Source organism: Mixophyes fleayi, chromosome 4 (genome assembly GCF_038048845.1).
Source record: "Mixophyes fleayi isolate aMixFle1 chromosome 4, aMixFle1.hap1, whole genome shotgun sequence".
NCBI classification, from domain to species: Eukaryota; Metazoa; Chordata; class Amphibia; order Anura; family Limnodynastidae; genus Mixophyes; species Mixophyes fleayi.
Genome location: NC_134405.1, coordinates 27494283 through 27520210, shown reverse-complemented (window position 1 = coordinate 27520210; position 25928 = coordinate 27494283). Strand labels below are relative to the sequence as shown.

General features: G+C 39.9%; 1 protein-coding gene across 1 annotated transcript in view; it reads right to left on the bottom strand.

Annotated features, from left to right (window-relative positions):
* The window catches only part of LOC142150596 (NXPE family member 3-like), a 45217-nt gene extending 21008 nt beyond the window's left edge, over positions 1 to 24209 (bottom strand). The window contains exons 1-5 of the mRNA XM_075205796.1: positions 24202 to 24209; positions 23572 to 24076; positions 22151 to 22371; positions 10211 to 10281; positions 5326 to 5541 (exon numbers count right to left, since the gene is read on the bottom strand). Of these exons, the coding sequence (XP_075061897.1) occupies positions 5326 to 5541; positions 10211 to 10281; positions 22151 to 22371; positions 23572 to 24076; positions 24202 to 24209 (1021 nt within the window). The remainder of the gene's footprint in view (positions 1 to 5325; positions 5542 to 10210; positions 10282 to 22150; positions 22372 to 23571; positions 24077 to 24201) is intronic.
* Positions 24210 to 25928: the final 1719 nt, after the last annotated feature.

Here is a 25928-nt window from a genome sequence, read left to right as displayed (position 1 = left end):
CAATCCACAGCAACCCTGACCTATAGGAAGAGGTCAGGAGTACCAGCCTAGGTACACCAGTAACGGGTGTCACACTTGCACTATATAAAAATCCCACAGCCAGGCTTAGATGTAATGGGGACCTCTCAGACCCAGAAGAATTCATAAATGGCACCAGACAAGGATGTTTACTCACTTTTTACCTGCGCATGGAGGCTCTGGCAAGGGTGAATCCCAATATCAGGACAATGGGTAGGAGATAAAGACCACAAGCTAGCCCTCTTTGCAAATGACCTTTCGGTAGTGATCACCAATCCTACTGCCTCAATCTTGAATTTACTGGCCAAATTCCAAAAATTTGGGACACTATCCAACTTCAAATTTAATTATTCAAAGTCGGTGCTGCTCAATCTCACCACCCCCTTTATTGTTGTTGAGGGCATTAAACAAACTTTCACATGGCACCCATCCCACATTAGGTATCTAAGAGTGATCATCAACAAGAATGAGTCCAGATTTTCAGTGCTAAGTTTCAACCTATCACAAATCAAATATGCAAAGAGCTGAGCGAGTGGTGAAACAAGAACTTCTTCTGGATAGGGAGGAGTGTTAAACTCAGAGATATTCCTCAGTTTAGATTGGCACTGGCCTAGCAAGGTGCAAAGTCTAACAGCCCCCTGGTCTTCTCCAAGAACCGCCGCAAGGCGGAATGGGTTTAGCTGCTGGGAGACTGCAGATCTCGGCCCTTTGTTTGACCCCTAGATGTGAGATATAGATAGGAGAAATGGGAGTGGAGCAATGAACAAAAGGCTGTACCTTAGGAGATGCCGGAGAGGATCAGATGGACGGTACAGATGTCAATCTTGCAGGAGGGAGATCCAGAAGGAGTAGTCTGTAAGCAAGCCAGGTCTGGTACACAGTTTAGATGACTGACCTTACACAAGGATGATCCAAGGAGATTAAACAGCAGGCAAGCCGGATCTGATACACAGGAGGTTAATCAGCAGGCAGAAGGACCACAAGGACAAGCAGATGTCAGGAGAATCAGAAGGTAAGTAACCTGTTGCTCTGACACAGGTTAGCGTCAGAGCGTTTCTTTTATACAGGAAGGAAGATTTAAAATCCCCACTGCAGGTTCATGTGATCAGCCCCGACAAGGAGCCATGTGACCAGCCCCGCTGCTCACCAGGAAGTGCCGCGCGGCTGACAGGACGGGACATAGGAGCGAGGAGAGGTAAGTTTTCTCACAAGGCGAAACCTCAACATTCGAAATATCCTGCTGAGAACTTTTGTCACGGTTTGGTAAACTGGATTCTTGGGCCTGCCCAACTTGGAGCTACTCCCAGCAGGACGGATGGTATTCACCAGTGACCACTGCAAAGTAATTTGGACTTAGCGGCGTCCCTAGGGGACTCAATAGTAAGATGTTATGAAGGGGTACAATGGGTGTAGATCGAATGTAAGCTCTTTGGCCGGCGGGCCAGTGAAAACTGATGGATACAGGTGGAGCGTAAACTCTTCAGCCACATAGCAGTGTGAAGACAGATGCAGAGTGAACAATTCAGCCAGCAAGATAATGGAAACTAGTACGGCTTGGACAGTGCAGCCTGTAGTGTAGTGGCATAGCGGCACAATAAGGATAGGTGCAGCGTGAACAGTTCAGACTGTAATTATAGCAGCCCCTCGGAGACAGGTGCAGCGTGAACAGTCCAGCCAGCAAAGTAACGGAGACAAGTGCAGCTTAAGCGGTTGACCCCTTCATATAGCAGCACAGCGGAGACAGGTGCAGTGTGAATAGTCCAGCCAGTAAGGTAAAGGAGGCAGATGCAGCTTGAGCGGTTGAGCCCGTAGTATAGCAGCATAGCGGAGATAGGTGCAGCGTGAACAGTCCAGCTAACAAGATAACAGAAGCAGGTGCAGCTTGAGCGATGTAGCCCGTAGTACAGCAGCACAGTGGAAACCGGTGCAGCATGAACAATCCAGCCAACAGAGTAACGAGGACAAGGAGACGCTGAGGATCCAAGGTAAATGTACAGGAGACAAGACTAAGTCTAATCAGGCAGGTAACTTGATCAACAGTCACTGAGGAGAAAGGGGAAGTGCCTTTTCAAGTTTGGAGCTGATAACCAATGGAAAACATGCAGAGGACACAAAGGCTTAAGGTCTGCGCATGCGCAGAACCAAAGCCAGGACGCCAGCAGCTGAAGTATGCAGCAATGGAGAACAGGTGAGCGTGTTGGTCTTCGGTTGTGGAAGCCGAATGAGCGCCGTGTGACAGTACCCCCCCCTTTAAAGGTGGGCACCGCACACCTTGGGTTCGGCTTCAGCGGGAATCTCTTATGAAAGTTCTTAACAAGAATCGGAGCGTGAACATCCGCTGCGCGAATCCAGGAGTGCTCCTCGGGACCGAAACCCTTCCAGTCTACCAGATACTTCAATCCTCCTTTACAGAATCTTGAATTCAAAATCTGCTTAACTTTGAATTCCTGATCCAGACGAACCTTGGGCACCGTAGAAGAAGTACGGGTAGAGGAGAAGCAGTTGATTGACCAATGGTTTTAACAATGAGACGTGAAAGGAATTAGAAATCCGAAGGGCAGCTGGTAGAGATAATTTAACACATGCTGGATTAATGACTTTGGAAATGGCATAGGGACCAATAAACCGAGGAGGAAACTTCATACAAGGAGTTTTGAGGCGAATATTCTTTGCAGAAAGCCATACTTTATCACCAATCTTGAAAGCAAGTGTAGCCCGGCATTTCCTATCAGCTGCGAATTTGTAACGTTTAGAAGATTTCCTAAGACAATTCCTTACTTGATTTCAAATTGACAGAAATCTACGCTGAAAGGCATTAACAACAGGAACCTGGGTGGGAGGGAGGGAAGTAAACTTAGGAAAGGATGGATGGATGCCATACACAATTGAAAAGGGCGATGCAGAAGTTGATTCGTGAAGGGCGTTGTTATGTACAAATTAAGCCTAAGGTAGAAGATCTACACAATCATCTTGATTAGCAGAGGATAACATTCTGAGGAAGGTCTCTAAATCTTGATTAATGCGCTCAGTCTGTCCATTAGACTGAGGGGGATAGGAAGATGAAAAATTCAACTGGATGCAAAGAAGTTTACACAAGGCTCACCAGAACTTAGACACAAACTTGACTCCACAATCCGAGACGATTTCAGCGGGGCAACCATGCAACCGAAAGATCTTGTTAATGAACTGCACAGCAAGGACTGAGGAGGAAGGAAGGCCAATGAGTGGAATAAAATGAGCAATCTTTGAAAACCGATCTACAACAACTCAGATGGTATTATGTTTCTTACTAGGGGGTAGGTCGGTCATAAAGTCCATGCTAAGGTGAGTCCATGGTTTGTCCGGAATAGGCAGAGGAATTAATTGCCCTGCAGATGACTGATTGGAAGACTTGTGTTGGCAACAAGTATTTCACGAGGAAACAAACTCTTTGACATCAAGGTGGAGCTTTGGCCATCAACAGTTCTGAGAAACCAATTCAGTGGTCTTACGTACTCCTGTATGACCAGCAAAGCGGGGGGAGTGGAACCATGTTAGAAGTTTTTTTTGAAGATTAGCCGGAACAAAAGTCTTCCCAGGTGGTGTTGAACAGACAGGAGTCAAAGTAGATGTTAGTAGGCACTTGGGATCCAGAATAAGACGAGATGATGTTTCCTCAATATTAGCATCAACACTGAAAGTCTGACATAGGGCGTCAGCACGTTTGTTCTTCTCTCCAGGTTTAAATGTGATACGGATATCAAAATGAGAAAAGAAAAGGGACCATGTAGCTTGTCAAGGTTTAGACACTGAGCAGATTATAAATACAGAAGACTTTTACAATCTGTAAAAATAGTGATGGGGTGTCTAGCTCCCTCCAACAGATAACGCCACTCCTCTACCACTTTGGAGGCATTCAAGCCAAATGGGACATACCTAATAGGAAGACCTAATAGGGGCACCTGCAATTGAAATACTTTTTGAACAAAGAGGAAATCTGTGAGGCAGTGAGTATCAAATTTACTCCATTTAAAGTAATGTGTACGACTCCCACCTGCCCCACGCACATTCTGTCCTGCACATATAAATAGTTAACAGAGAACGTAATCAATGCTTTTCCAAAATGTGTTAGGGACTGGCAAAGGAACCTTTGGAGTCATGTTATAGAAAATAACTGCCCCAACATCTACTGGTAAACCAGGCTTGCACAGTGAATATGTGTGTAATAGAGACTCAACATTAGGTCCTAGTCAGATGGAACCATTGCCTCAGCCTTTTCGCAAACACTTGCAGGAGATGTAATGCAACCGTAGCGATACCTCTCCATATTTGATGGCATTGCCTCAAAATCTGACCATTCTGGGAAGGACTAATCACCGATATCAGAAATAATTTGAGGAATAATGTCAGATAGCACTAGTTTCTGACAAATAAATTTGATAATTCAACTAAATTTGATAATTATGCTATTTCCTGTTATAATATTTGAACAGTGAAAATAATGAAGTGACAGGGAATAGGGTGAGGGCACTAAAAGTGCTCTTTCTTCTTCATAATGGCACCTAGAAACATAGGGGCACCCTTTTTTGAAAGATGGTCACTTAATGTATTTTGCCTGGAGATCACCAGACAATAATACCCTACATTATAGAAATAAGTAGAAATCCAGTGATGGAGGAGGAGGAAGGCACAATTCTGCTCCATCCTGGCTTAAATATATCAATATATTATGTGAATGAGGGGCATTCTTTCTTTACAAATATTTTGCTCATTTGTAGTTATTGTTAGGTGATCACCAGAAAATAACACCCTACACTACAGAAAACATTAAGGAGCCCAGGAAGGGGAAGCGGTTGTAATGCACAGATCTCCATGTGGAGTTGTTTGAATTAGGTAAATAAGAAAACAATTAGTCTATTGGACTATAAGGACACGTGAAACTAGGACACCATAACATTTTACAACATTAGCACACAAGCATGAATCTTAAAAATAATTGTAAAATGTATATTTCTAAAGATAATAGCTTAGCCAAGAATATACTTTGGATACTTGCATAGAGTCTTATTTTAGTATAAGAAGTTAGTATAAACTGTTATAAGTTCACATTTCATTAACCAACTATGATGACTTCATGCTGATTAACGTGCTTATTATACTTTACTGTGTTGTGCCTCTGAAAGAATAAAAGCTCCATAAAATATATTATTCAAGTTTGAATACAGTTCCAGTTTCCTACAACAAGAAACCACATAGAGGTATTTACATAGAATAATGTGCCCTACATATTGTCACTGAATTATAGTAGAAAAACAGTGAAAATCTTACTGGGAATGAACTTCTCCAAATATTCAAACCACTGGCGCAGAGTGGAGTCTCCGAGCATGTGAATGTCCTTCCCATTGAGACAGGCAAGAGCATCAGACGGCTGAGGAAAATGTCGCTCCAAACATGTAAGGGATGTCCACACATCACCATAATAGAAGCCAGAAGGCTGTGGAGATTTCTGGCCAGGTCTGCAGACCGAGAGACTGGAGGTGAGTCCTGAATGAGAGCGAGTGAGTGAGAATGAGTGAGAAAATTGAGTGAGTGAGAATCAGAGACAAAAAAAATTTAAGGAAGCCTCCATTTTCCTTTTTTTTTGTAACCATATTGTTTCTGGACGCACACCCTCACAATTTACTTAATAATGAAGTCACTTCCTGCACAGGACTCCTCCCACAAACACCTATAAACAAAAGTGAAAACACAGAGATTTTCCTTCTCTTTGCACATGGACATTTGAAGAGAAGACATCAATCTTCTTTTTCCTCTCCCATCCTCTCCACCACCTTATCACATTCTTCAACATGGTGCAACACAATGAATAATGGAACATATTCAGTCAGTATGATACAATATATATATATTGTGGTAAAGAGAAGTGTTTGTCACACACTCCAAAGACAGGAGTTAGACATTTAGCTGGCAATCTGCAGAGCAGGGCTGCAAACGGACTAATGTGTACTGTAGTGCACCTAGGTTAAAGAGATACAGGTGGAGAACATATGTGTGGCAAAATAATAGTCAAGAGTCTGATTTAACTTACATATTTTGAAGTGGTTTAAAAATCATCTTTTCCACAGCTAGCAGAAGCCTGACAGGGTGTGTCTGCAATCAAACAGAACACCTGCAAAGAACTCCCTTTTAAAGACAAGATGGGAGTGTCATCTTTCCATAAAGTTAGTTCTGTGGGAGGAGTGTAAACTATTTAAACTTGTCATTTCCTTTTATACATAGTGATCGATGCCAAACAGTGGGCAGTGTCTAGGGTGCTGGTTGTTAGCATTAGATTCACAAGAAAGTGTGTACAACTTTATGTCATGCATTACTTTGCCATCTTGACAATAAAGGAAAGTTAAAAACAAGAAGGTAGTGGTGCTGCGATAAAGAATCTGCACAAAAATGCTGTATTGTTTAGAAGGATTCTTGGCTAGATTGTCACATTAGAATACCTCTGCACGATATAGGACTACTGAGCTAATGTTGTAAACATTATAATGGAACCTAGGAATTATACATACAGGTGGCAATATGAGTTATATGAGAGACAGAGAGATGATAAGTTACTATACTTACACACCGATATTGTATCATCTATTAATCAATAATAATATGTACTGTGTGTAAGATTATGTTAATGAAAATACTTTGTAACATTGTTGTGAAATAAAGTATACTATTTTCTCCATATATATCGGCATTGTGATAGTGTGTTTTATACAGTCTACATACAGTAATTGTTAAACAAAGAGGGATTTATGTTACGTAAAGTGGTTAAAGAACTGGAGTGGGCGTGGCTTATAAGGAATATTTGAAAAACATGCAAATATTTAAGGAGACTATTTAGGACCAGCACATGGAAATAACTAGTGTATGATAACATATTCATATGTCCTATTCTCCTTTAACAGGGTCCCTCTCCCTGAAATGCCATAATTTCTGCAACCCATCTGCCTCCCAAAATCATTTGTACAGGTATCACCTCAATAGAGTTAGTCTCACACAATGGTTGTACAAAAGACGGTACCAGACTGATAAAGTGCCATAGCCATTCAATCAGACATTGGCAATCATTACAACTAGGGATGAGCGCGCTCGGATTTCTGAAATCCGAGCCCACCCGAACGTTGCGGATCCGAGTCGGATCCGAGACAGATCCGGGTATTGGCGCCAAATTCAAAAGTGAAACTGAGGCTCTGACTCATAATCCCGTTGTCGGATCTCGCGATACTCGGATCCTATAAATTCCCCGCTAGTCGCCGCCATCTTCACTCGGGCATTGATCAGGGTAGAGGGAGGGTGTGTTAGGTGGTCCTCTGTGCTGTTTAGTTCTGTGCTGTTTAGTTCTGTGCTGTTTAGTGCTGTGCTGTTTAGTGCTGTGCTGTGCTGTGCTGTGCTGTGTTCTGCAGTATCAGTCCAGTGGTGCTGTGTGCTGTGCTCTGTCCTTCTGAGGTCAGTGGTGCTGCTGGGTCCTGTGCTGTGTCCTGTTCAGTCCAGTGGTGCTGTGTCCTGTGCTCTGTGCTTCTAAGGGCATAGTTATTTCCCCAATATTCCCCTGTGTTTAAAAAAATAAAAAAAAGTTTTTTTTATAAAATACCAAAAACTACTTTAATATTTTTTAATTACCACAAAATTTTCACAACCAATCCTGCAGTATAAGCCCATTGGTACTGCAATATTACCAAGTTCACACATTCAGCAGTAAAAGTCCAGTGGTACTGCAATATTACAAAGTTTACACATTCTGCAGTATCAGTCCAGTGGTGCTGTGTCCTGTGCTCTGTCCTGCTGAGTTCCGTAGTGCTGCTGGGTCCTGTGCCGTGTCCTGTTCAGTCCAGTGGTGCTGTGTCCTGTGCTCTGTGCTTCTAAGGGCATAGTTATTTCCCCATTATTCCCAAGTTTGTAAAAAATAAAAAAAAAGTAAAAAAAAATAAAAAATTTAAAAAAAAAAAAAATATATAATAATTATAACCAAATTTGCAAAACCAATCCAGCATTATAAGTCCATTGGTACTGCAATATTACCAAGTTCACACATTCAGCAGTAAAAGTCCAGTGGTACTGCAATATTACAAAGTTTACACATTCTGCAGTATCAGTCCAGTGGTGCTGTGTCCTGTGCTCTGTCCTGCTGAGTTCCGTAGTGCTGCTGGGTCCTGTGCCGTGTCCTGTTCAGTCCAGTGGTGCTGTGTCCTGTGCTCTGTGCTTCTAAGGGCATAGTTATTTCCCCATTATTCCCAAGTTTGTAAAAAATAAAAAAAAAGTAAAAAAAAATAAAAAATTAAAAAAAAAAAAAAAATATATAATAATTATAACCAAATTTGCAAAACCAATCCAGCATTATAAGTCCATTGGTACTGCAATATTACCAAGTTCACACATTCTGCAGTATCTTGTGCTACATATAATGGAGACCAAAAATTTGGAGGATAAAGTAGGGAAAGATCAAGACCCACTTCCTCCTAATGCTGAAGCTGCTGCCACTAGTCATGACATAGACGATGAAATGCCATCAACGTCGTCTTCCAAGCCCGATGCCCAATCTCGTAGTACCGGGCATGTAAAATCCAAAAAGCCCAAGTTAAGAAAAAGTAGCAAAAAGAGAAACTTAAAATCATCTGAGGAGAAACGTAAAGTTGCCAATATGCCATTTACGACACGGAGTGGCAAGGAACGGCTTAGGCCCTGGCCCGTGTTCATGACTAGTGGTTCAGCTTCACCCACGCGTATCATAGATAAAGTACATTCAGTGGTGTGGGGCAAATTGAAAAATATTCAAAATGCACTGACATTATCAAAAACAAGAGGTTGTCACACGCTAAAACTCCAACATGTATATGATGGAGAGGATGGAGGAGCAGCCGTATGTGTAGTGTAATGCAGACCTGTTGAAGGTTTTTTATATATTTTATTGTGGTGCCCAGTGCCCACTCCTCTACGCAGTCCAGGTACATTTATTGGTGCGAATCAAACAAGTTGATGGTTTTCTTATTATATATATTGTGGTGACCCACTCCTCTACGCAGTCCAGGTACATTTATTGGTGCGATTCATAAAAGTTCAGGGTTTTTAATATATTGTGGTGACCCACTCCTCTACGCAGTCCAGGTACAATTATTGGTGCGAATCATAAAAGTTCAGGGTTTTTAATATATATTGTGGTGACCCACTCCTCTACGCAGTCCAGAAAGATACCTTGTTGCAACGTTTTGGACTAATAACTATATTGTGAGGTGTTCAGAATACACTGTAAATTAGTGGAAATGCTTGTTATTGAATGTTATTGAGGTTAATAATAGCCTAGGAGTGAAAATAAGCCCAAAAACTTGATTTTTAAACTTTTTATGTTTTTTTCAAAAAAAATCCGAATCCAATACCTTAAATCCGAACCGAGACCTTTCGTCAAGTGTTTTGCGAGACAAATCCGAACCTCAAAAATAACGAAAATCCGGATCCAAAACACAAAACACGAGACCTCAAAAGTCGCCGGTGCACATCCCTAATTACAACAAGGGATTGGACCACGTGGCTTTCTCACACGCTCTCTTGCAGCAATAATTGTACTGTTGATTTTGGGGATTCACTCTTTAACTCATCTCAGTTTCTGGTCTTATTCTGTATAAATGGAGAACGACACTGTGCCACTTCCTTTGTATGCTGTACAACACCTTTATCTATATAAGTATTTGTCAAATTGATTGTAAGCTTGCAAGCAGGGCCCTCTTACCTCTCTGTCTGCCTCTATTACCCAGTATTGTTTTATTACTGTATTTGTTCCCAATTGTAAAATGCTGCAGAATATTCTGGCTCTATATAAACAAATGTTGTTGATGATGATGATGGTGAAGTATTTATTATTACTACTATGTGAAAAACAGTATAATTGTGGAGCAATAAATGTGCTTTAGCATTAATATAATGATAGCTCACTTTGGGTTATATATCCAGTTCTGCTCTATGTGGGGGTAAACAAATCCACCTCTCCAAACAGAATTAAAAAATGAATTAATTGAACACTAAGACTACTGGCTTTGGGGAAAGGAAAACAGAAACATTACAAGGTGAAGATGCGGAGAAGTAATAGAAGGGGAGCGGAACTTTTACTGACGTCAACAGGAAAAAGTTAAAGTTATAGTTATAGAATGAAGTCTATTGTCCTGCAGTAACCTACCCAACGAGCTGCTATCTGAGATGACATTGATTGGAGGAACCTTGCCAGGGATAATTTTGTCAGTGACAGAGCTGGTGGAAAACAATAATTGATTAAACATTTTGAAATGTGTCAGATTATTATTATTATTATTATTATTATTATTATTATTATTATTATTATTATTAATAATAATATTATTATTATTACCATTTATTTTATAATGATGCATAATTAAAAATTAACAGGCACAAAAGCCAAATTTTAATTTAGACTCCACCCTTCCAATGTATTCCTCAGATACACCCAACTTGTGGTCCATCCAGACAAAATGGTTTTTCACTACAGATCTATTGTTGACTTATCCATAATTTCTCATTGTTCCAGTTTGTGCTGTCTGTTTCACTGCTGTGTCTATGAGTAACACACATGACATGACATAGGAAATGATAGCTGTGTTTTACCCAAATGTACTTGTGAACTAGTCACTTTCCCTCTGTCACATTTCCTGATCTCAGACAAGAGTTTTAGAAGGATTTTTTTTCACTCTTTCTACTTTGCAAAACGCAGCTCTCTAAGCCCGACTGACACACTGGAGATCATTTATGAAGTGCACGCAATCCGTACCACAAAATACCTGAATGGTCCAGCCTGTGCACATCAAGACACACACTTATTTAATTTTTATTTTGTTCATTGTTTAAAATGTAATTACTCTCTCTCCTTGGACTGCTCTGCTGTGCCTCACCCTTCCCAGTTTAGGAAATACGACTAATTAACTTATTTCCCATATTCTAATCACAGCGATATCCTCCATAGCCACATATTGGAAGGACCCTTCCCCACCTTCTCTTCAGCATGTAAAGAACAACGGGCCTGATTCATTAAGGATCTTAACTTGAGAAACTTTTTATTTCAGTCTCCTGGACAAAACCATGTTACAATGCAAGGGGTGCAAATTAGTATTCTGTTTTGCACATAAGTTAAATACTGCCTGTTTTTTCATGTAGCACACAAATATCAACTTTAGATTTCAGTGTACAAATAAGCTATCAAGTATTTGTGTGCTACATGACAAAACAGGCAGTATTTAACTTATGTGCAAAACAGAATACTAATTTGCACCCCTTGCATTGTAACATGGTTTTCTCCAGGAGACTGAAATAAGAAGTTTCTCAAGTTAAGATCCTTAATGAATCAGGCCCAACATTTGGTTCATTGCTTCCTTGGAGCTAATCAATATGATCCTATCTGGGAACCTTGGTTTAGGTTTGCCACCTGGACTCCTCCTACTCCGTATCTACTCCGTAACTGCGCCTCACAATCCAACATTGATAGTACTGATATGAATAATTATTATTCTAGCACAAACGTTTACAATATCCATCACAGTGTTACTGCATCTAGAACTTAAATATTCCAAATTGACCTATAGCACGAAACGCTTAAACAGTCATTTAATCCTATTTCTGGTTTATTTGTACATAACTTGTTAGGCGTTCTTCTCCCACTCTAGGCCTGATTCATTGAGGCACGCAAAACGCTCAAAAATCGGCATACGCACCTCCGTTTTCAACAAGGAGCTGATGTAAATAGACGCCTGTTGATGAATACGGGTCTAGGTCCGCTCTGCTCTTACAGATAATACACTGCAGGATCCGTCCAAAACATAAGTGGAATATAAAGTCACAAAAGAACGCACAGAAAAAAACTATTCAGTTAATGTCACATGTTAATAATAAAGTCAATAATGACAAAACATTAAAACAAATTAAAAAACATTTTTTTTTATTTCCATAAAATATATTTATTATGATGTTATGAATGTTTACTGTACTTAAAATGCATTTTTACAATTGCTTCTTATTGCAAACACATGTCATAGCATGCATACAAGACCAACGTCACTATCACTCGACACTTACTCCAGTACTGTAGCTGGAGCAAGTGATACGACAGAAAAACACGTACCTTTGGGATGCTCAGAGCTTGAATTGGACATGACTGCGCTCAGACTTGGCACGCCCTTATTGTAGATTGACGACATGCATACACCCAGTCCCCTTCCCGTTCCGCCCATGAAATTGTAGACTATAGTAAGGGTCCTTTGTGCTCAAACATGAATTAGACGTTGCTGCGTTCACTGGGGTATGGTCCAGTTCTGGGTATGCGGAGAGCGATTTTACACAAAATACGTCACGTATCTGCATTTACATTCCTTAATGACTCACATCCTCTATCTTTTCCTCCTCCCTCCCTAATTGTATAATATAACATTTTAAAATGTTGTGCTGATGATGTTCTATTTTTGTGTTTTTTCTGATTGTTACACAGATGAGAATTCTATTATTCAGATATGCTGTAATTTCAAAATAAATAAGTTTGAAAAAAAATATAATTACTCATCACCATTGTCATGAAGATAGCGTCAAGGTAAAATTGTATGATTATTGATTTAATATCTATCATATTTTAAGCTTTAGAAACTAATATATTATGCTAATAACCTTAAGAGAAATTAGCAGATATTATGTTCAGTTTTAAAGAAGAATTAATCAAGGCTGTGAAACTACATAGCAGGATGTTCCCATGAACAGAAACAGACCAAGGATATGCAGCAAAGTGAGACATTCTTTACAGAGCAGTACAAGAATATTGGCAGAATACCTGGAAAGAGATGACGTAGAAAGAAGAAAGAATTGTTTGAACTTTGTTGGAAAACTGCAATATATATAATTGTTGATTGACTTACTTTCATAATCTACTGTCTTATAATTGGTTGTTCAGCATCTATACCCCTAGACTTATATGTATAAATATAGATGCTGAACTATTCTCAAATTGGAACAGAATAAAAGCTGCTCAGCATTATATCATACAGGTGTTGAGAATTTTTCTGTTCACCGGTCGACTGAAAAATCAAGGAAGATCTAACTGACATTGAGGTGATTGATAGAAGTATTGGTGAAAACCGATACCCCAACAATAGAGAGCTTGCAGTTATTTATAAGGGATAATTCATAACTGCAGTGTAAATAGGTTATATCAAATTAATCCATTGATAAATTTAAAGTGAAAAATTTAAAGACAGCGAGTCTGATATAAATGTGTTTAATAGCTTTGCACATCCCAGTGTGAGAAGATAACCATGCCACCTCTACCAGCTTCAAAGATCTCTTACTGTTAGTCTTAGACACTTGAATACGCTTTGTGGGGCTGATCACAGCTGGAGATCCTGGTAGGCAGCATGTGAAAGCCTATACAGGTATATAGAAATATGAGCTGCCAAAGGAAAATTCTTTCATAGTTCATATTTTGGGGAATCTGGGTGCCATTACATACTGAGGAGGAGAAATCACACCAGGGTTGTGAATGACTGGTACGGGTGGTATCCGTGAACAGCTAAAATCACATTTCTTTGGAAAAGGTATGTCACATTGTCATAATTCCATCATGTTTGGCATTTAAATGTACGGGAGATTATGACCGGTTTATTGAAGGGGGAGTTATGTCGCTGAGATATATCTGTGAAAAGCTAAGACAGGTCAACACTTAGGAATAGTTTTGAACAAGCCTTAGGTGACACCCAGGGGACATCCCTGCCCCCTATTAGCATTAAACACTGCTCCTTTGAAGACCATCCTATTTCATTTTGCTTAAAAACCTGTGTTTTGAAAGGACAAACTGTCAGCTTTTTGGAGAATCAATCTAATTGAAGGACTGCCCATCTTTTCTGCCTACCCCCCAGGCATACAGATTATAAGTAAGTTATTCTCTGTACTGTTATCCCTTTTGTTTTTAGAACTGTTTGCCATTTTTTTATTTGTATTTCAAATCTTTATCTTACTGTTTTTTTTATTCTCTGTAAGCATTGTACTTTTTTGTATATTAAATCGAAAATTTAATAGTTCTGTCCTTATTGCTCTAAACAAATTGATTAGCCTATTAGAAGAGATTGTTCGACCAAGTTAACCCTTGGAATGCCAGTGTGTAATATGTTGATACATTTGATTAACAAGCTGTGTGTGCTTGCATTTACATTTGTGTAACAGTCTGGAGGTGTGAAGAGGTAAACCCTTTGTGTGCTGGTGTGGGTCTTGCTAGTCTGTGAATAGCTAGAAGCCTGCGTGCCAGTGTGGAACAGTGTATTGGGGTCCTATTTCCCGTATTCAATAGGTGGTGGCAAACCTGAAGTGTCTGGGGGTGTGAGAGCGCTGTGTTTGGGGGCGATTCCGTAGGTCTATAAACTGTGTGATAGGTAGAGAGAGACTGTGGGCTGATATCGTGTGTGACCTCATACAGCGAACACCCCAAAGGCACGGCAGCTGGGAGTGTTTTTGTGACAACCATCAACATTTACTTATATGGCTCCACAGATCACCATAGCACCTGACATATTTGTCATGTAGGAGAACAGTAAACAAAATGACAGATGTGACAAATGCATGGATGCAAATAACAGAACAAATTTGTGTTCTATTAAATGTTCTTTTCTTGTTCTACAAAAAAAATCTGTCACAATTCGTATTAGATGACAATGTATAATGGAATCTGTAGTCCTTTTAATATAAAAGAGGGCGCCTCTGTCTTATATTGAGATGAAAAATAGCTAAAAAATGCTCTTGATATTTGTTCTGTATTTTTCCCTAAGATACTTTTTTTCCCTCTTCTTGTTTGAATTGTTACAGTTTTGGTTATTTTAAGCAATCCGTATCAGAGAAGAAAGGTCAAAATAACATGTTTTTTATTAGCATTGTTTTATACATAGAGATTAAGTTGTGTTGCTTTTATGAACAATTATAAGGATTGCTTTATTCCCACTAACCAAGTGAAGCTGAGTTAGCTATGTCTAATTGGTATGTGAGCGGACTAATTAAAGTGCCTATTGGTATTCTGAAGAGTAGTCAGGAAAGCCAAGGTCAGAACAAGAAAGAGTCCAAACAGAGCAAATCAAAAGGAAGTATAGAAGTCAAGTATGCCGAGATCTATCCAGATGACCCACTCAAAACCAGCAAGAAAGGCAAAAAAGTAGTCAGGGAACTCAGGAGTCAGAACTAGGATATTCAATATTAAAAAGAACCAGAAGGAACTAGAAAGCCCATAGGAACTATTACCAGACCGCAATTAATGTGATCTAATACTCTGGTACTAGAGCAGTGGCAGAGTCTTCCTTTTATAGAGATGATAATGAAGTTCCGCTGTCAGTGATGTAATGCCAGCTGACCACCAGCAAGATAACAGAAAGACATGTCCCATTGCCTGCCAATGGGCGCGCATACTTACTGCACATGGAAGTCATATCCCGTTGCTAGGCAATGGGTGTGCACTGCAGCAGGAGGAAGGCTCTCCATCCCTGCAGCCAGCCAGAGAGCGGGGATGGAATCTGACAGATATTTGGTTAGAAGTAGCTAAAAACATTGGTTGAAAAGTCAGGACATCGTCCTTATCCTGGAACTTTTGTGGAGCAATTTTCTTCCTTTGTTGGACTGCTGAGAGCTGTGTAGCAGTCAAAGGTCGGATGCACTTGGTGTGTTCCATCTGATTTCTACCGATACCATGCTAATTCAGTAAGGCATGCACGTTACAATTTGCCCAGGATTATATAATTTGAATAGTTTTCACCTGATATAGCCAGGATTCCAGCTCAGGCTACAGAAAATATGTGTATTTTTATTAGATTTTAATAAGAATCAGGTATATTATTTTTAAAATCTCTAAAGATAATCCCTAAATCCTGTGAAAATGGGATTTTTTGCAGGATGTAGGGCTTCTCCCTATTTACCAAAGCTCTCAGCCGATAAAAGCTGTTTCGTCATAGCAAAAAGGTAGCCATTGATGGGGGCCTTCCGCGATGTGGAAGCCTATTTACCAAGGACAGCAGCGGTTCGAGTACAATTACTGATGCAATCCTCTGATAGCTAACGCCATTACAGGATGGAGATTGCATGTGGTGCCCGCAAGAAAAAATGCTTTAATACTTTTCGCATTTCTTCTCTGCATTTGCACATAATGACATATACGACTTCCTGCGATTTATAAGCAAGAACAGATGGGGACAGGGAGGACTACTGTAGGCAATGTAAAGTAAGAGCGCATTGAAGCTGAGCACATGCACCAGCATCCGATTCACGCTTTGGGCATCTCTAAGGCACTTATTTTTTGGCTGTATCATTAGCACCACCTACAGGGCAGGTGTAAGTGCCAATTGATAGTTATGACAGATGTATATGCATGCTAGATACATGTATTTGCAATCGGGAGAAACATTAAAAAGCCATTGTATATACAGTGCACATTGAGAACATCTCAATAAATGTATTTGGTGGGGAGGGGGAAGAAAAGAAAGTTCTTCTCACTGATTATATTATTAACAGGTGACAATAATTGAATACTTCTTATTTTTTGTTCTGATGGGACTGTATATTGAACATGTGTATTTTTTGTATCCTGCATTGTGTTATGTCTGTCGCCATACAGCAAGTGCAGTATATGTAGAGCGCACCTACATCCTTATTCAACAAGACACGTTTCTTCAGATCCACTTGTAGGTATATTTTGTTCATTTTGTATCCCTTAATGAATCAGGCCCTTGGTGTTTGCGTGTTTCTCTTTGTTTGATGTTTCATATCAAACCAATCTGCTAATTGTAAGTTTTAAGTAACAGAATTACTATGGGCAGACTCTTTAACAGACACATTAACTCACCCACTCAGCAGAGAGTCCTCCATTGGGTTTGTCACGTTGCGGATTTCACCAATGGCGTGATAGACCCAGGAGTCACACGGCAGCTTCCGTGGCCTCACACACTGCCACTTGTTACCAGAGATGGGGTCCATGTATTTGCACACGTCCTTTCCCGCAACTTCAAGGTTACACTCCGTCACCTCACTGCTTCCCTTAAAAAGAAAATACCCAGAGAAATAGATCTGCAAAAGAGAACTGTATATTCTTTATTGGAAGTGTGGTAAACAGGGCCTGATTAAAAGTTGTGGTCCTGTTTTGAACATGTGCAAACATGACAAACCCTCAATCATTAGGCTCTTTAGAGAGCATCCTCATGAACGCCACACAATACAGAGATCATACCTCCATACAAGCAGCCAATTCATGACCCGGCAGTCATTTCATCAGACCGCAGTGGCCAATTCATGACTCCCCTTCGCACTGTCCCCCTCAGAACACACTCTGTCCCCCACTCTGCATGCTGTAGCCCTCAGAACATACTCTGTCTCCTTCAAAACACACACTATGTCCCCCTTCGAAACACACTCTGTCCCCTTCAAAAAACACACTCTGTCCCCCTTTCTGCCCACAGTCCCCCCTGTACACAATCTGTCTCCCTCAGAACACACTCTGTCCCCCTCAGAACACACTCTGTCCCCCTTCAAAACACACTCTGTCCCCCTTCGAAACACACACTGTCCCTTTCAAAACACACATTCTGTCCCCCTTCCTGCAAGCTGTCCCCCTTCAAAACACACACTCTGTCCCCCTTTCTGCACGCTGTCCCCCTAGAACACATTCTGTCCCCCTTCCTGCACGCTGTCCTCCTTCAAAACACACACTCTGTCCCCCTTTTTGCACGCTGTCCCTCTAGAACACTCTGTTCCCCTTTCCGCACACACTCTGTCCCCCTCAAAACACACACTCTGTCCCCCTTTCTGCACACTGTCCCCCCAGAATATACTTTCTCCCCCTAGAACACATTCTGTTCCCCTTTCTGCACGCTGTCCCCCCAGAGCACACTCTTTTTCCAAACATTCTGTCTCCCTTTCTGCACACAATCTGTCCTCCTGCATAAACACAAATCTACGTACCTCTCACTGTCTTCTTCTCTTCTGCCTGCAGTCAGCTCCTCTCACTACAGCTCCTCACTGACACAGTCAGGAGTTGATGATGACATCACGCATGACAGCCAGTGAGGAGGGAGGAGAGGGGAGATGGGGAAGAAGAGTGGAAGAGTGGAAAGGAGGAGAGGGGCGGAGGGAGCGACAGTGTGGAGGAGGGTGGAGGGGCGACTCCATGTGCACATAATTATTAGTAAAAAAAAAAAATGTAAAGAAAAAAATCTCAAATGCTGCCGGCATAGCGCCCCCCCCCCCCCCCCCCATGTCCCAGCGCCCCAGGCTGCAGCCTCATCAGCCTATTGGTTGATCAGGCCCTGTTGTTAAGTAATTCCACTGCCTGTGGTGAGAGGTGTCGCTATCTTCATCCCTTATACAAACTATCAGAAACTTTTATGTAATACACCATGGAATACAGATAATAATAATTTACTCACTATTAGCTCTAACAACAAGGGAGAAATCATTAATTTACATTTAACCTTATTGGGCCTGATTCATCAAGGAACGGACCTGCCGATTTTTGCGGATAATGCTAAAATCGTCTCTGCGCATACCCAGAAAAGGTAGATAAGAAGGGAAATCCATCATAATCCGTTGCGTAAGCTAAGATTTTTCTTAAGTTTAGGTGAAATTCCATCGTAACTGCACTTGCGAAGCTTTCTGACCACTTAAGAAAAAAGGGTTGGGAATGGGAGGTGAATGGGCGGAGATCTTAAATAAGTTGAGAAGAGTAGGCGTTATTTGTACTGACTTAATAAAAGTAGGCGTTACCTCCGGATCCGTCGGATAGTTAAGTTGAGTTTTATGTTAACTCCTTGCTGAAACTCAAGGAAGCTCAGGGTCATGTTTAAATACAAAGCAGCTAGCTAAATAACAACAATAAACTGTTCTAAATATGCACAACATCTTAATATAATTCACATAAAAAATGTTGTTTTTTTTTAAAATGTACTTTATATTTATATAAAACATTAAACATTGTGTACATTTTTTAAAAAATTAACCTCTTTTTGTGTTTTCTATGCATGTATAGTGCATTTTGTTCTGCTACACAGATATGTTCTCTGTAATATGTTGAACAACAATTACACATATTATATAGAATATATATTGTATATCCCAGCTATATATTCTAGTTATCTGTTCTACCTGCCTTAATGTATGTCGGAATGGAGCACTGAGTGCATTCCCCATCCATTCCGGCTGCCAGAATGGGGCTTAGTATACCCAAACCATCTATTCCGCACATCCAGCCCTTCCTCTCTCAGGAGGCCACTAAAACTGTCATCCACGCACTCATCATCACCCGCCTATACTATTGCAACCTCCTCCTTATTAGCCTCCCCCTCTCCCATCTCACTCCCCTCCACTCTATACTCAATGCGGCTGCAAGATCCCAGAGGCGTTATGCCCTAATTATGGATAATGAAATATATATTTTAATATTTATAAATAAAGTTATATGTTTTATAGTATACCTTTGACCATTTGAGTGCCTCCATCCCAGGATACACTCTTTTCCCTCTCTTTTTTGTAAACATTGATCTCATAGAGTGTATGAGTGCACCCTCCTTAAATATTGTGACAGAATTACTGGAGTACTAATGATCCACTTGGTGCGGTGTAACTTTACAGTCCGAACGAAAATGAATGTTGACTTAGTGGTTAGCCAATCCTTCCTTCCAATTAGGGAGTCATGAGTTCGATTCCTGACTCACGCCCTTTCTCTGTGTGGAGGTTGAATGTTATCAAGTATGGAAGAGTACGCATTTTTTAACGGTCGGGATAGAATTTTAAAGCAATATAATTTTTAGAAATTATTATGCATATTTATTTATGCTAGGGAATTACATGCATTTGCATCTACATGCGCTCAGTTCAACTCACACACAAACAAACTCATTATACGATCTTTCTTCTATGTAGCAGAATAAGAAGGTGTGTGGACTTAGCTCATTAAAAACACTTCAAAGTCATTTGTTCCAGAATCACAAAACATGTAAGTGTGAAAAGGAATAATAAGGTTACAACTGTCCTGCATAAATACACCACCAATTGTGTTTTAACATTTGTAAACAAACTCATCGCTCCTCCCACATTTGGCGTCACGTAGCAAATTTCTTATCTTAACGTAGTGGAACTTTTTGAGTGAGTTAATTGCTTAAGATCCGTTGCATCTTATATTCCGTTGCGTAAAGGACTGAAGGTAGGTGTGTTTTTCGACTTTCCGTTCCATATTGAATTACGAATTTATTAACTTCCCCCGCTTCTGCTTAAAGTACTCATCGCAACTTTAGATGAGGAAAGATAAGATCCGATCGCTAATTAATCAGGCCCATTACCTGCATTTTACTCTTAACGCACCAGTGACCTCAATATAAGCACACTCCTGTTCTCTACATACCAAGGACCTCATTATAAGCACATCCCTGTTCTTTCCACACCAGTGACCTCATTATAAGAACATTGCTGTTCTTTATACACCAGTAACCTCTTTATAAGCACATCTCTGTTGTTTACAAACCTGTGACCTCATTATAAGCACACACCTGTTCTATACACACCAGTGACCTCATTATAAGCACACCCCTATTCTTTATACACCAGTGACCCCTTTATAAGCACACCCCTGTTCTTTACACATCTGTGACCTCATTATAAGCACACCCCTATTTTATACACACCAATGACCTAATTATAAATACACCCCTGTTCTCTCATTATAAGTGCATTCCTGTTCTTTGCACATCAGTGAACTCATTATAAGCACACCCCTATTCTTTACACACCAGTGATCTCATTTTAAGCACATTTCTGTTCTATACACACCAGTGAACTCATTATGAACACACCCCTCTCCTTTACACACCAGGGACCTCATTATAAGCATACTCCTGTTCTATACACACCAGTGACCTCCTTATGAGCACACCCCTTTTCTTTATACACCAGTGACCTCTTTATAAGCACACCCCTGTTCTTCACACAACTGTGAACTCATTATAAGCACACCCCTATTTTATACACACCAGTGACCTCATTATAAGCACACCCCTGTTCTTTACACACCAGTGATCTCATTATAAGTGCATTCCTGTACTTTACACATCAGTGACCTCTTTATAAGTACACCCCTGTTCTTTACACACCAATGACCTCATTATAAGCACATCCCTGTTCTTTACACACCAGTGACCTCATTATAAGCACACCCCTGTTCTTTACACACCAGTGATCTCATTATAGGCACACCCCTGTTCTTTACACACCAGTAAACTCATTATAAGCACACCCCTTTCCTTTACACACCAGTTACCTCATTATAAGCACACCCCTGTTCTTTACACACCAGTGATCTCATTATAAGCTCACACCTGTTCTTTACACACCAGTGATCTCATTATAAGCTCACACCTGTTCTTTACACACCAGTGACCTCATTATAAGCACACCCCTGTACCTTACACACAGGTGAACTCATTATAAGCTCACACCTGTTCTTTACACACCAGTGACCTCATTATAAGCACACCCCTGTTCTTTACACACTTCTGACCTCATTATACGAACATGTGTTTGCAATTAAGAACAACTGTAAAAAGTTATTTTATATACAGTACGCAGTGAGAACATCTCTATAAATGTATTTGATGGGGAGAAAAATGAAAAAACAAAAAGTTTTTTTTATATTGTTTTCTTCGTTTCTTTGCAATTATATTACTAACAGGTGACAAAAATGTAATATTATTTACTGAGAGTTCTGCTGGACTCTATATTCCAAATATGTGTTGTATATATCCTACATTGTGTTGTATCTGTCTCAATACGGCAAGTGCTGTATATGCAGAGTGCACCTACACCCATATTCAACAAGAAACATTTATTTAAATCCGCTTGTAGTTGACCACAGACATGCGTATGCCCGAATTACACATTTTTTTTTAAAAAAAAGACAAAAACCGCATGTTACTTTCGCTATCTCTGCCTTAATGAATCAGGCATTTGGTGTTTGCATGTTTCTCTTTGCTTGATGTTTTATATCAAACCTGTCAATTGTAAGTATTATGGAACAGAGTTTCTAAGGACAAACTCTCTAACATACAGAATTACTCACTCACTCAGCAGCGAACCCTCCAGGTTATTTGTTACTCTGCGGTATCCACCAATGGAGTGATAGACCAAGGAGTCACACGGCAGCTTCCGTGGCCTCACACACTGCCACGTGTTACCAGAGACGGGGTCCCTGTATTTGCACAGGAGCTTTCCTGGCATTTCTATGTTACATTCCATCACCTCTCTGCTACCGTTAAATTGGAAAAATCCATGGAAATAGACCTGTAAAACAGAACAGTATATTCTTAACCAAGAGTGTGGCAAGTAGTTCCACTGTCTGAGGTGAGAAGTGGCGCTATCCTCATCCATTACATAAACTGTCACAAACATTTATAGAATACACCATAGAATACAGATATGAATACTTAACTCATTATTAGTTCTAACAACAAGGGAGAAATCAACAATTTAAATTTAAACTAATTATCTGCATTTCGTTGTTGCTCTTTACACACCAGTGACCTCATTATAAACACACCCCTGTACTTACTAGAGACAAAAATGATTGTAAGTGTGTAATTTCTGCAACAGTATAACATTCTACTTTATTTCTATATTTGGAATATTATTAGAATAATTATTAATTATTATTATTATTATTATTATTATTATTATTATTATTATGATATTATATGACTTATTTTGGTCAAAAGTACTTCCCATCCATTTTTAAGCCTTATATTTCTGTTATGCATTTATAACATGGTCCCATCTTTTGTATTGAACTTATTCAAAAAGCAAGATATTGAACATAATATTGGTATTGGTATAATTACATTCTTCTTTATTCCTATATTTGGAATACAATTAGAATAAATTATTATTATTATTATTATTATTATTATTATTATTATTATTATTATATTATATGACTTATTTTGGTCAAAGTACTTCCCATCCATTTTTAAGCCTTATATTTCTGTTATGCATTTATAACATGGTCCCATCTTTTGTCTTGAACTTATTCAAAAAACAAGATGTTGAACATAATATTTGTTTTCAACTTTTTAGATTAGTTTAGAAAACCCCTAATCTTGCCATGGTGAAACAGTAAAACATAATTTCAGGAATACATGAACAGTGGACAATCTCATTATCACGAGTTACAACAGTCAATATTTATTAAAGAGCAGAGTGGAAGATTTTTGCACCCACAGAGCTTTATGCTGGTCAATGAGATCATCTTAGGATAGGATTGATTTACATCCTACCTCTGGATGACCTGTTCAGCCTGGTACAACCTTCTGGGAATCCCCCAGGCACATTATGATAATTATTGACTAAATTAACTCGTAATGGGATTTTCCTTGTGATACTGTAAGTAACATGGGGATACCAACAACACACAAATAAAATATAATAGTGATTGAATTGATTGATGGATTGATAATTGTTAGATTAGTCAGGGCTACTCTGTATCACCTTTTCTGGATGGCTCTCCCTCTTCTTCTTCAAGACGTCCACAGCCTCACTGGAATGAATGAGTCTGATGTGTACCTCTGCTTCTCCCGGCCATGGGAGGAGGAACGTGGCCAAATAGCTTCCATTACCGAAGTCCTTTACATGTCCAGTCACTCCAGCCTTGAGTGCCAGAGAGTGCAGTTTGGCCTGGAAGAAGTCTCCACCATATTCCTTGTGCCGACCATTGTGATCCCGAGCTGTGATGACCACTTCCAATGTCTCCCCAATCCTGTATGTGTCCCGTGCACTCAACAGATGGTAGTCACAGTTTCTGGGGCTGGTAGAAAAATGAAAATGTCCCACAGTGGATGGAGGTTCAGGCCAATCAAGTAGTCTTAAAAGTCTTTTGAAGTTGGGATCAACAGTTTTGGTAGAAACAGACATAACTTGAGGGGTATCTGTGGGACATGTCTGCATCTTAGGGAAGGGTGACTTATAGTTTTTCAAAGAATCCATTATGAGGATCCTGTAAAGGAACTGAAAATATCACCAATTACAAAAACTAGTCACTCAAAAATAAGAAACAAACCAACTGTAGGATAAAGGGGTTGGGTACTGAACAGTGAACATCACTACCGTGGCAACTCTTACCCCGACATCGTCACAGCGAATCCCGGAACCTCGACATGCTGTTAATATTTATTGTTTCAAAAACTGACTTGCAATCATTGCGACCATTTAACAGGCCGCCAGCACAGAATCACGTGACTTAGAACACCGGGACTATTATTCTTGCTGTTAAGGGTGCAATGGAAGCAGGCGGTGCTTGTATATTATAGAAGTTTTCTTAACAACATTCTACAGGCGGAGCTTCCTTCCATTGCACCCTTAAGAGCAAGAATAATAGTTCCGGTGTTCTAAGTAATGTGATCCTGTGCTGGGGGCATGTTAAATGGTCGCAATGATTGCAAGTCAGTTTTTTAAACAATCCATATTAAGAGCATATCAAGGTTCCGAGATTTGCTGAGAAGATGTCGGGGTAAGAGTTGTCGGGGTAGTGATGTTCGGGAACATGGCTACCACTGGAATAAAGCATGCTATAATACCAAACCGGGTCTGTGCATCGCAAAAATGGGGTGAAGGTCCCTCACTGTGGAAAACAATTGTACAGTTCATTGTATAGGGGTAAAATTAGTTTAAAAGTACTGAGATCTAATACACTGCTAGAAATGTCAGCAGTCACACCTCAAATTCTGAAGGTGGTCCTCATTTTTAGCATTATGTCATATCTAATAGCTTTCTCCAGTAGCTAATCCCGCTTCTACTCAATACATTGGAGCTCAGAGCAGAGATGAATTGTTCAAATCAGATTTAAGAATTATTGGGCCTGACTCATTAAATAACTTAGGCAAGAAATTTCTTACATAAGTCTCCTGGACAAAACCATGTTACAATGCAAGGGGTGAAAATTAGTTTTCTATTTTGCACATAAGTTAAATACTGACTGTTTTTTCATGTAGAGCACAAATACTTGATTGCTTAATTGTACACTGAAATTTAAAGTAGGGATGTGCACCGGCCACTTTTGGTGTCTCGTGTTTTGTGTTTTGGATTCGGATTTGCTTGAGGTTTTGGGTTTGGATTTGTTTTGCAAAACACCTGACGAAAGGTTTTGGTTCGGATTTAAGGTTTTGGATTCGGATTTATTTTGAAAAAAACATAAAAAGTGTTAAAATCAAGTTTTTTGGTTTATTTTCACTCCTACGCTATTATTAACATCAATAACATTCAATTACAATCATTTCCACTAATTCCCAGTCTATTCTGCAGAATCAGTGAACTTTGTAATATTGCAGTACCAATGGACTTATACTGCAGGATTGTTTTTGGATATTTTTTTTTAGTTTCTTTTTTTATAACTTTTTTAAATTTTTTCGTGCTGTGCTATGCTGTGCTGTGCTGGGCTGTGTCCTTCTAAGGGCATTGTTATTTCCCCAGCACAGCACAGCACGAAATATAGCAGGACAGAGGACCACCTAACACACCATCCCTCTACCCTGATCAAAGCCCGAGTGAAGATGGCGGCGACTAGCGGGGAATTTATAGGATCCAAGTATCGCGAGATCCGACAGCGGGATTATGACTCAGAGCCTCGGTTTCAGTTTTGCAATTGGCAGGAATACCCGGATCTGTCTCGGATCCGGCTCGGATCGGCAACGTTCGGGTGGGCTCGGATTTCAGATATCCGAGCCCGCTCATCTCTAATTTAAAGTTGATATTTGTGTGGTATGAGAAAAAAAAGCAGTGTTTAACCTATATCCGATTTTCACCCATTGCATTTTAACATGGTTTTGTTCAGGAGACTTAAGTAAGAAATT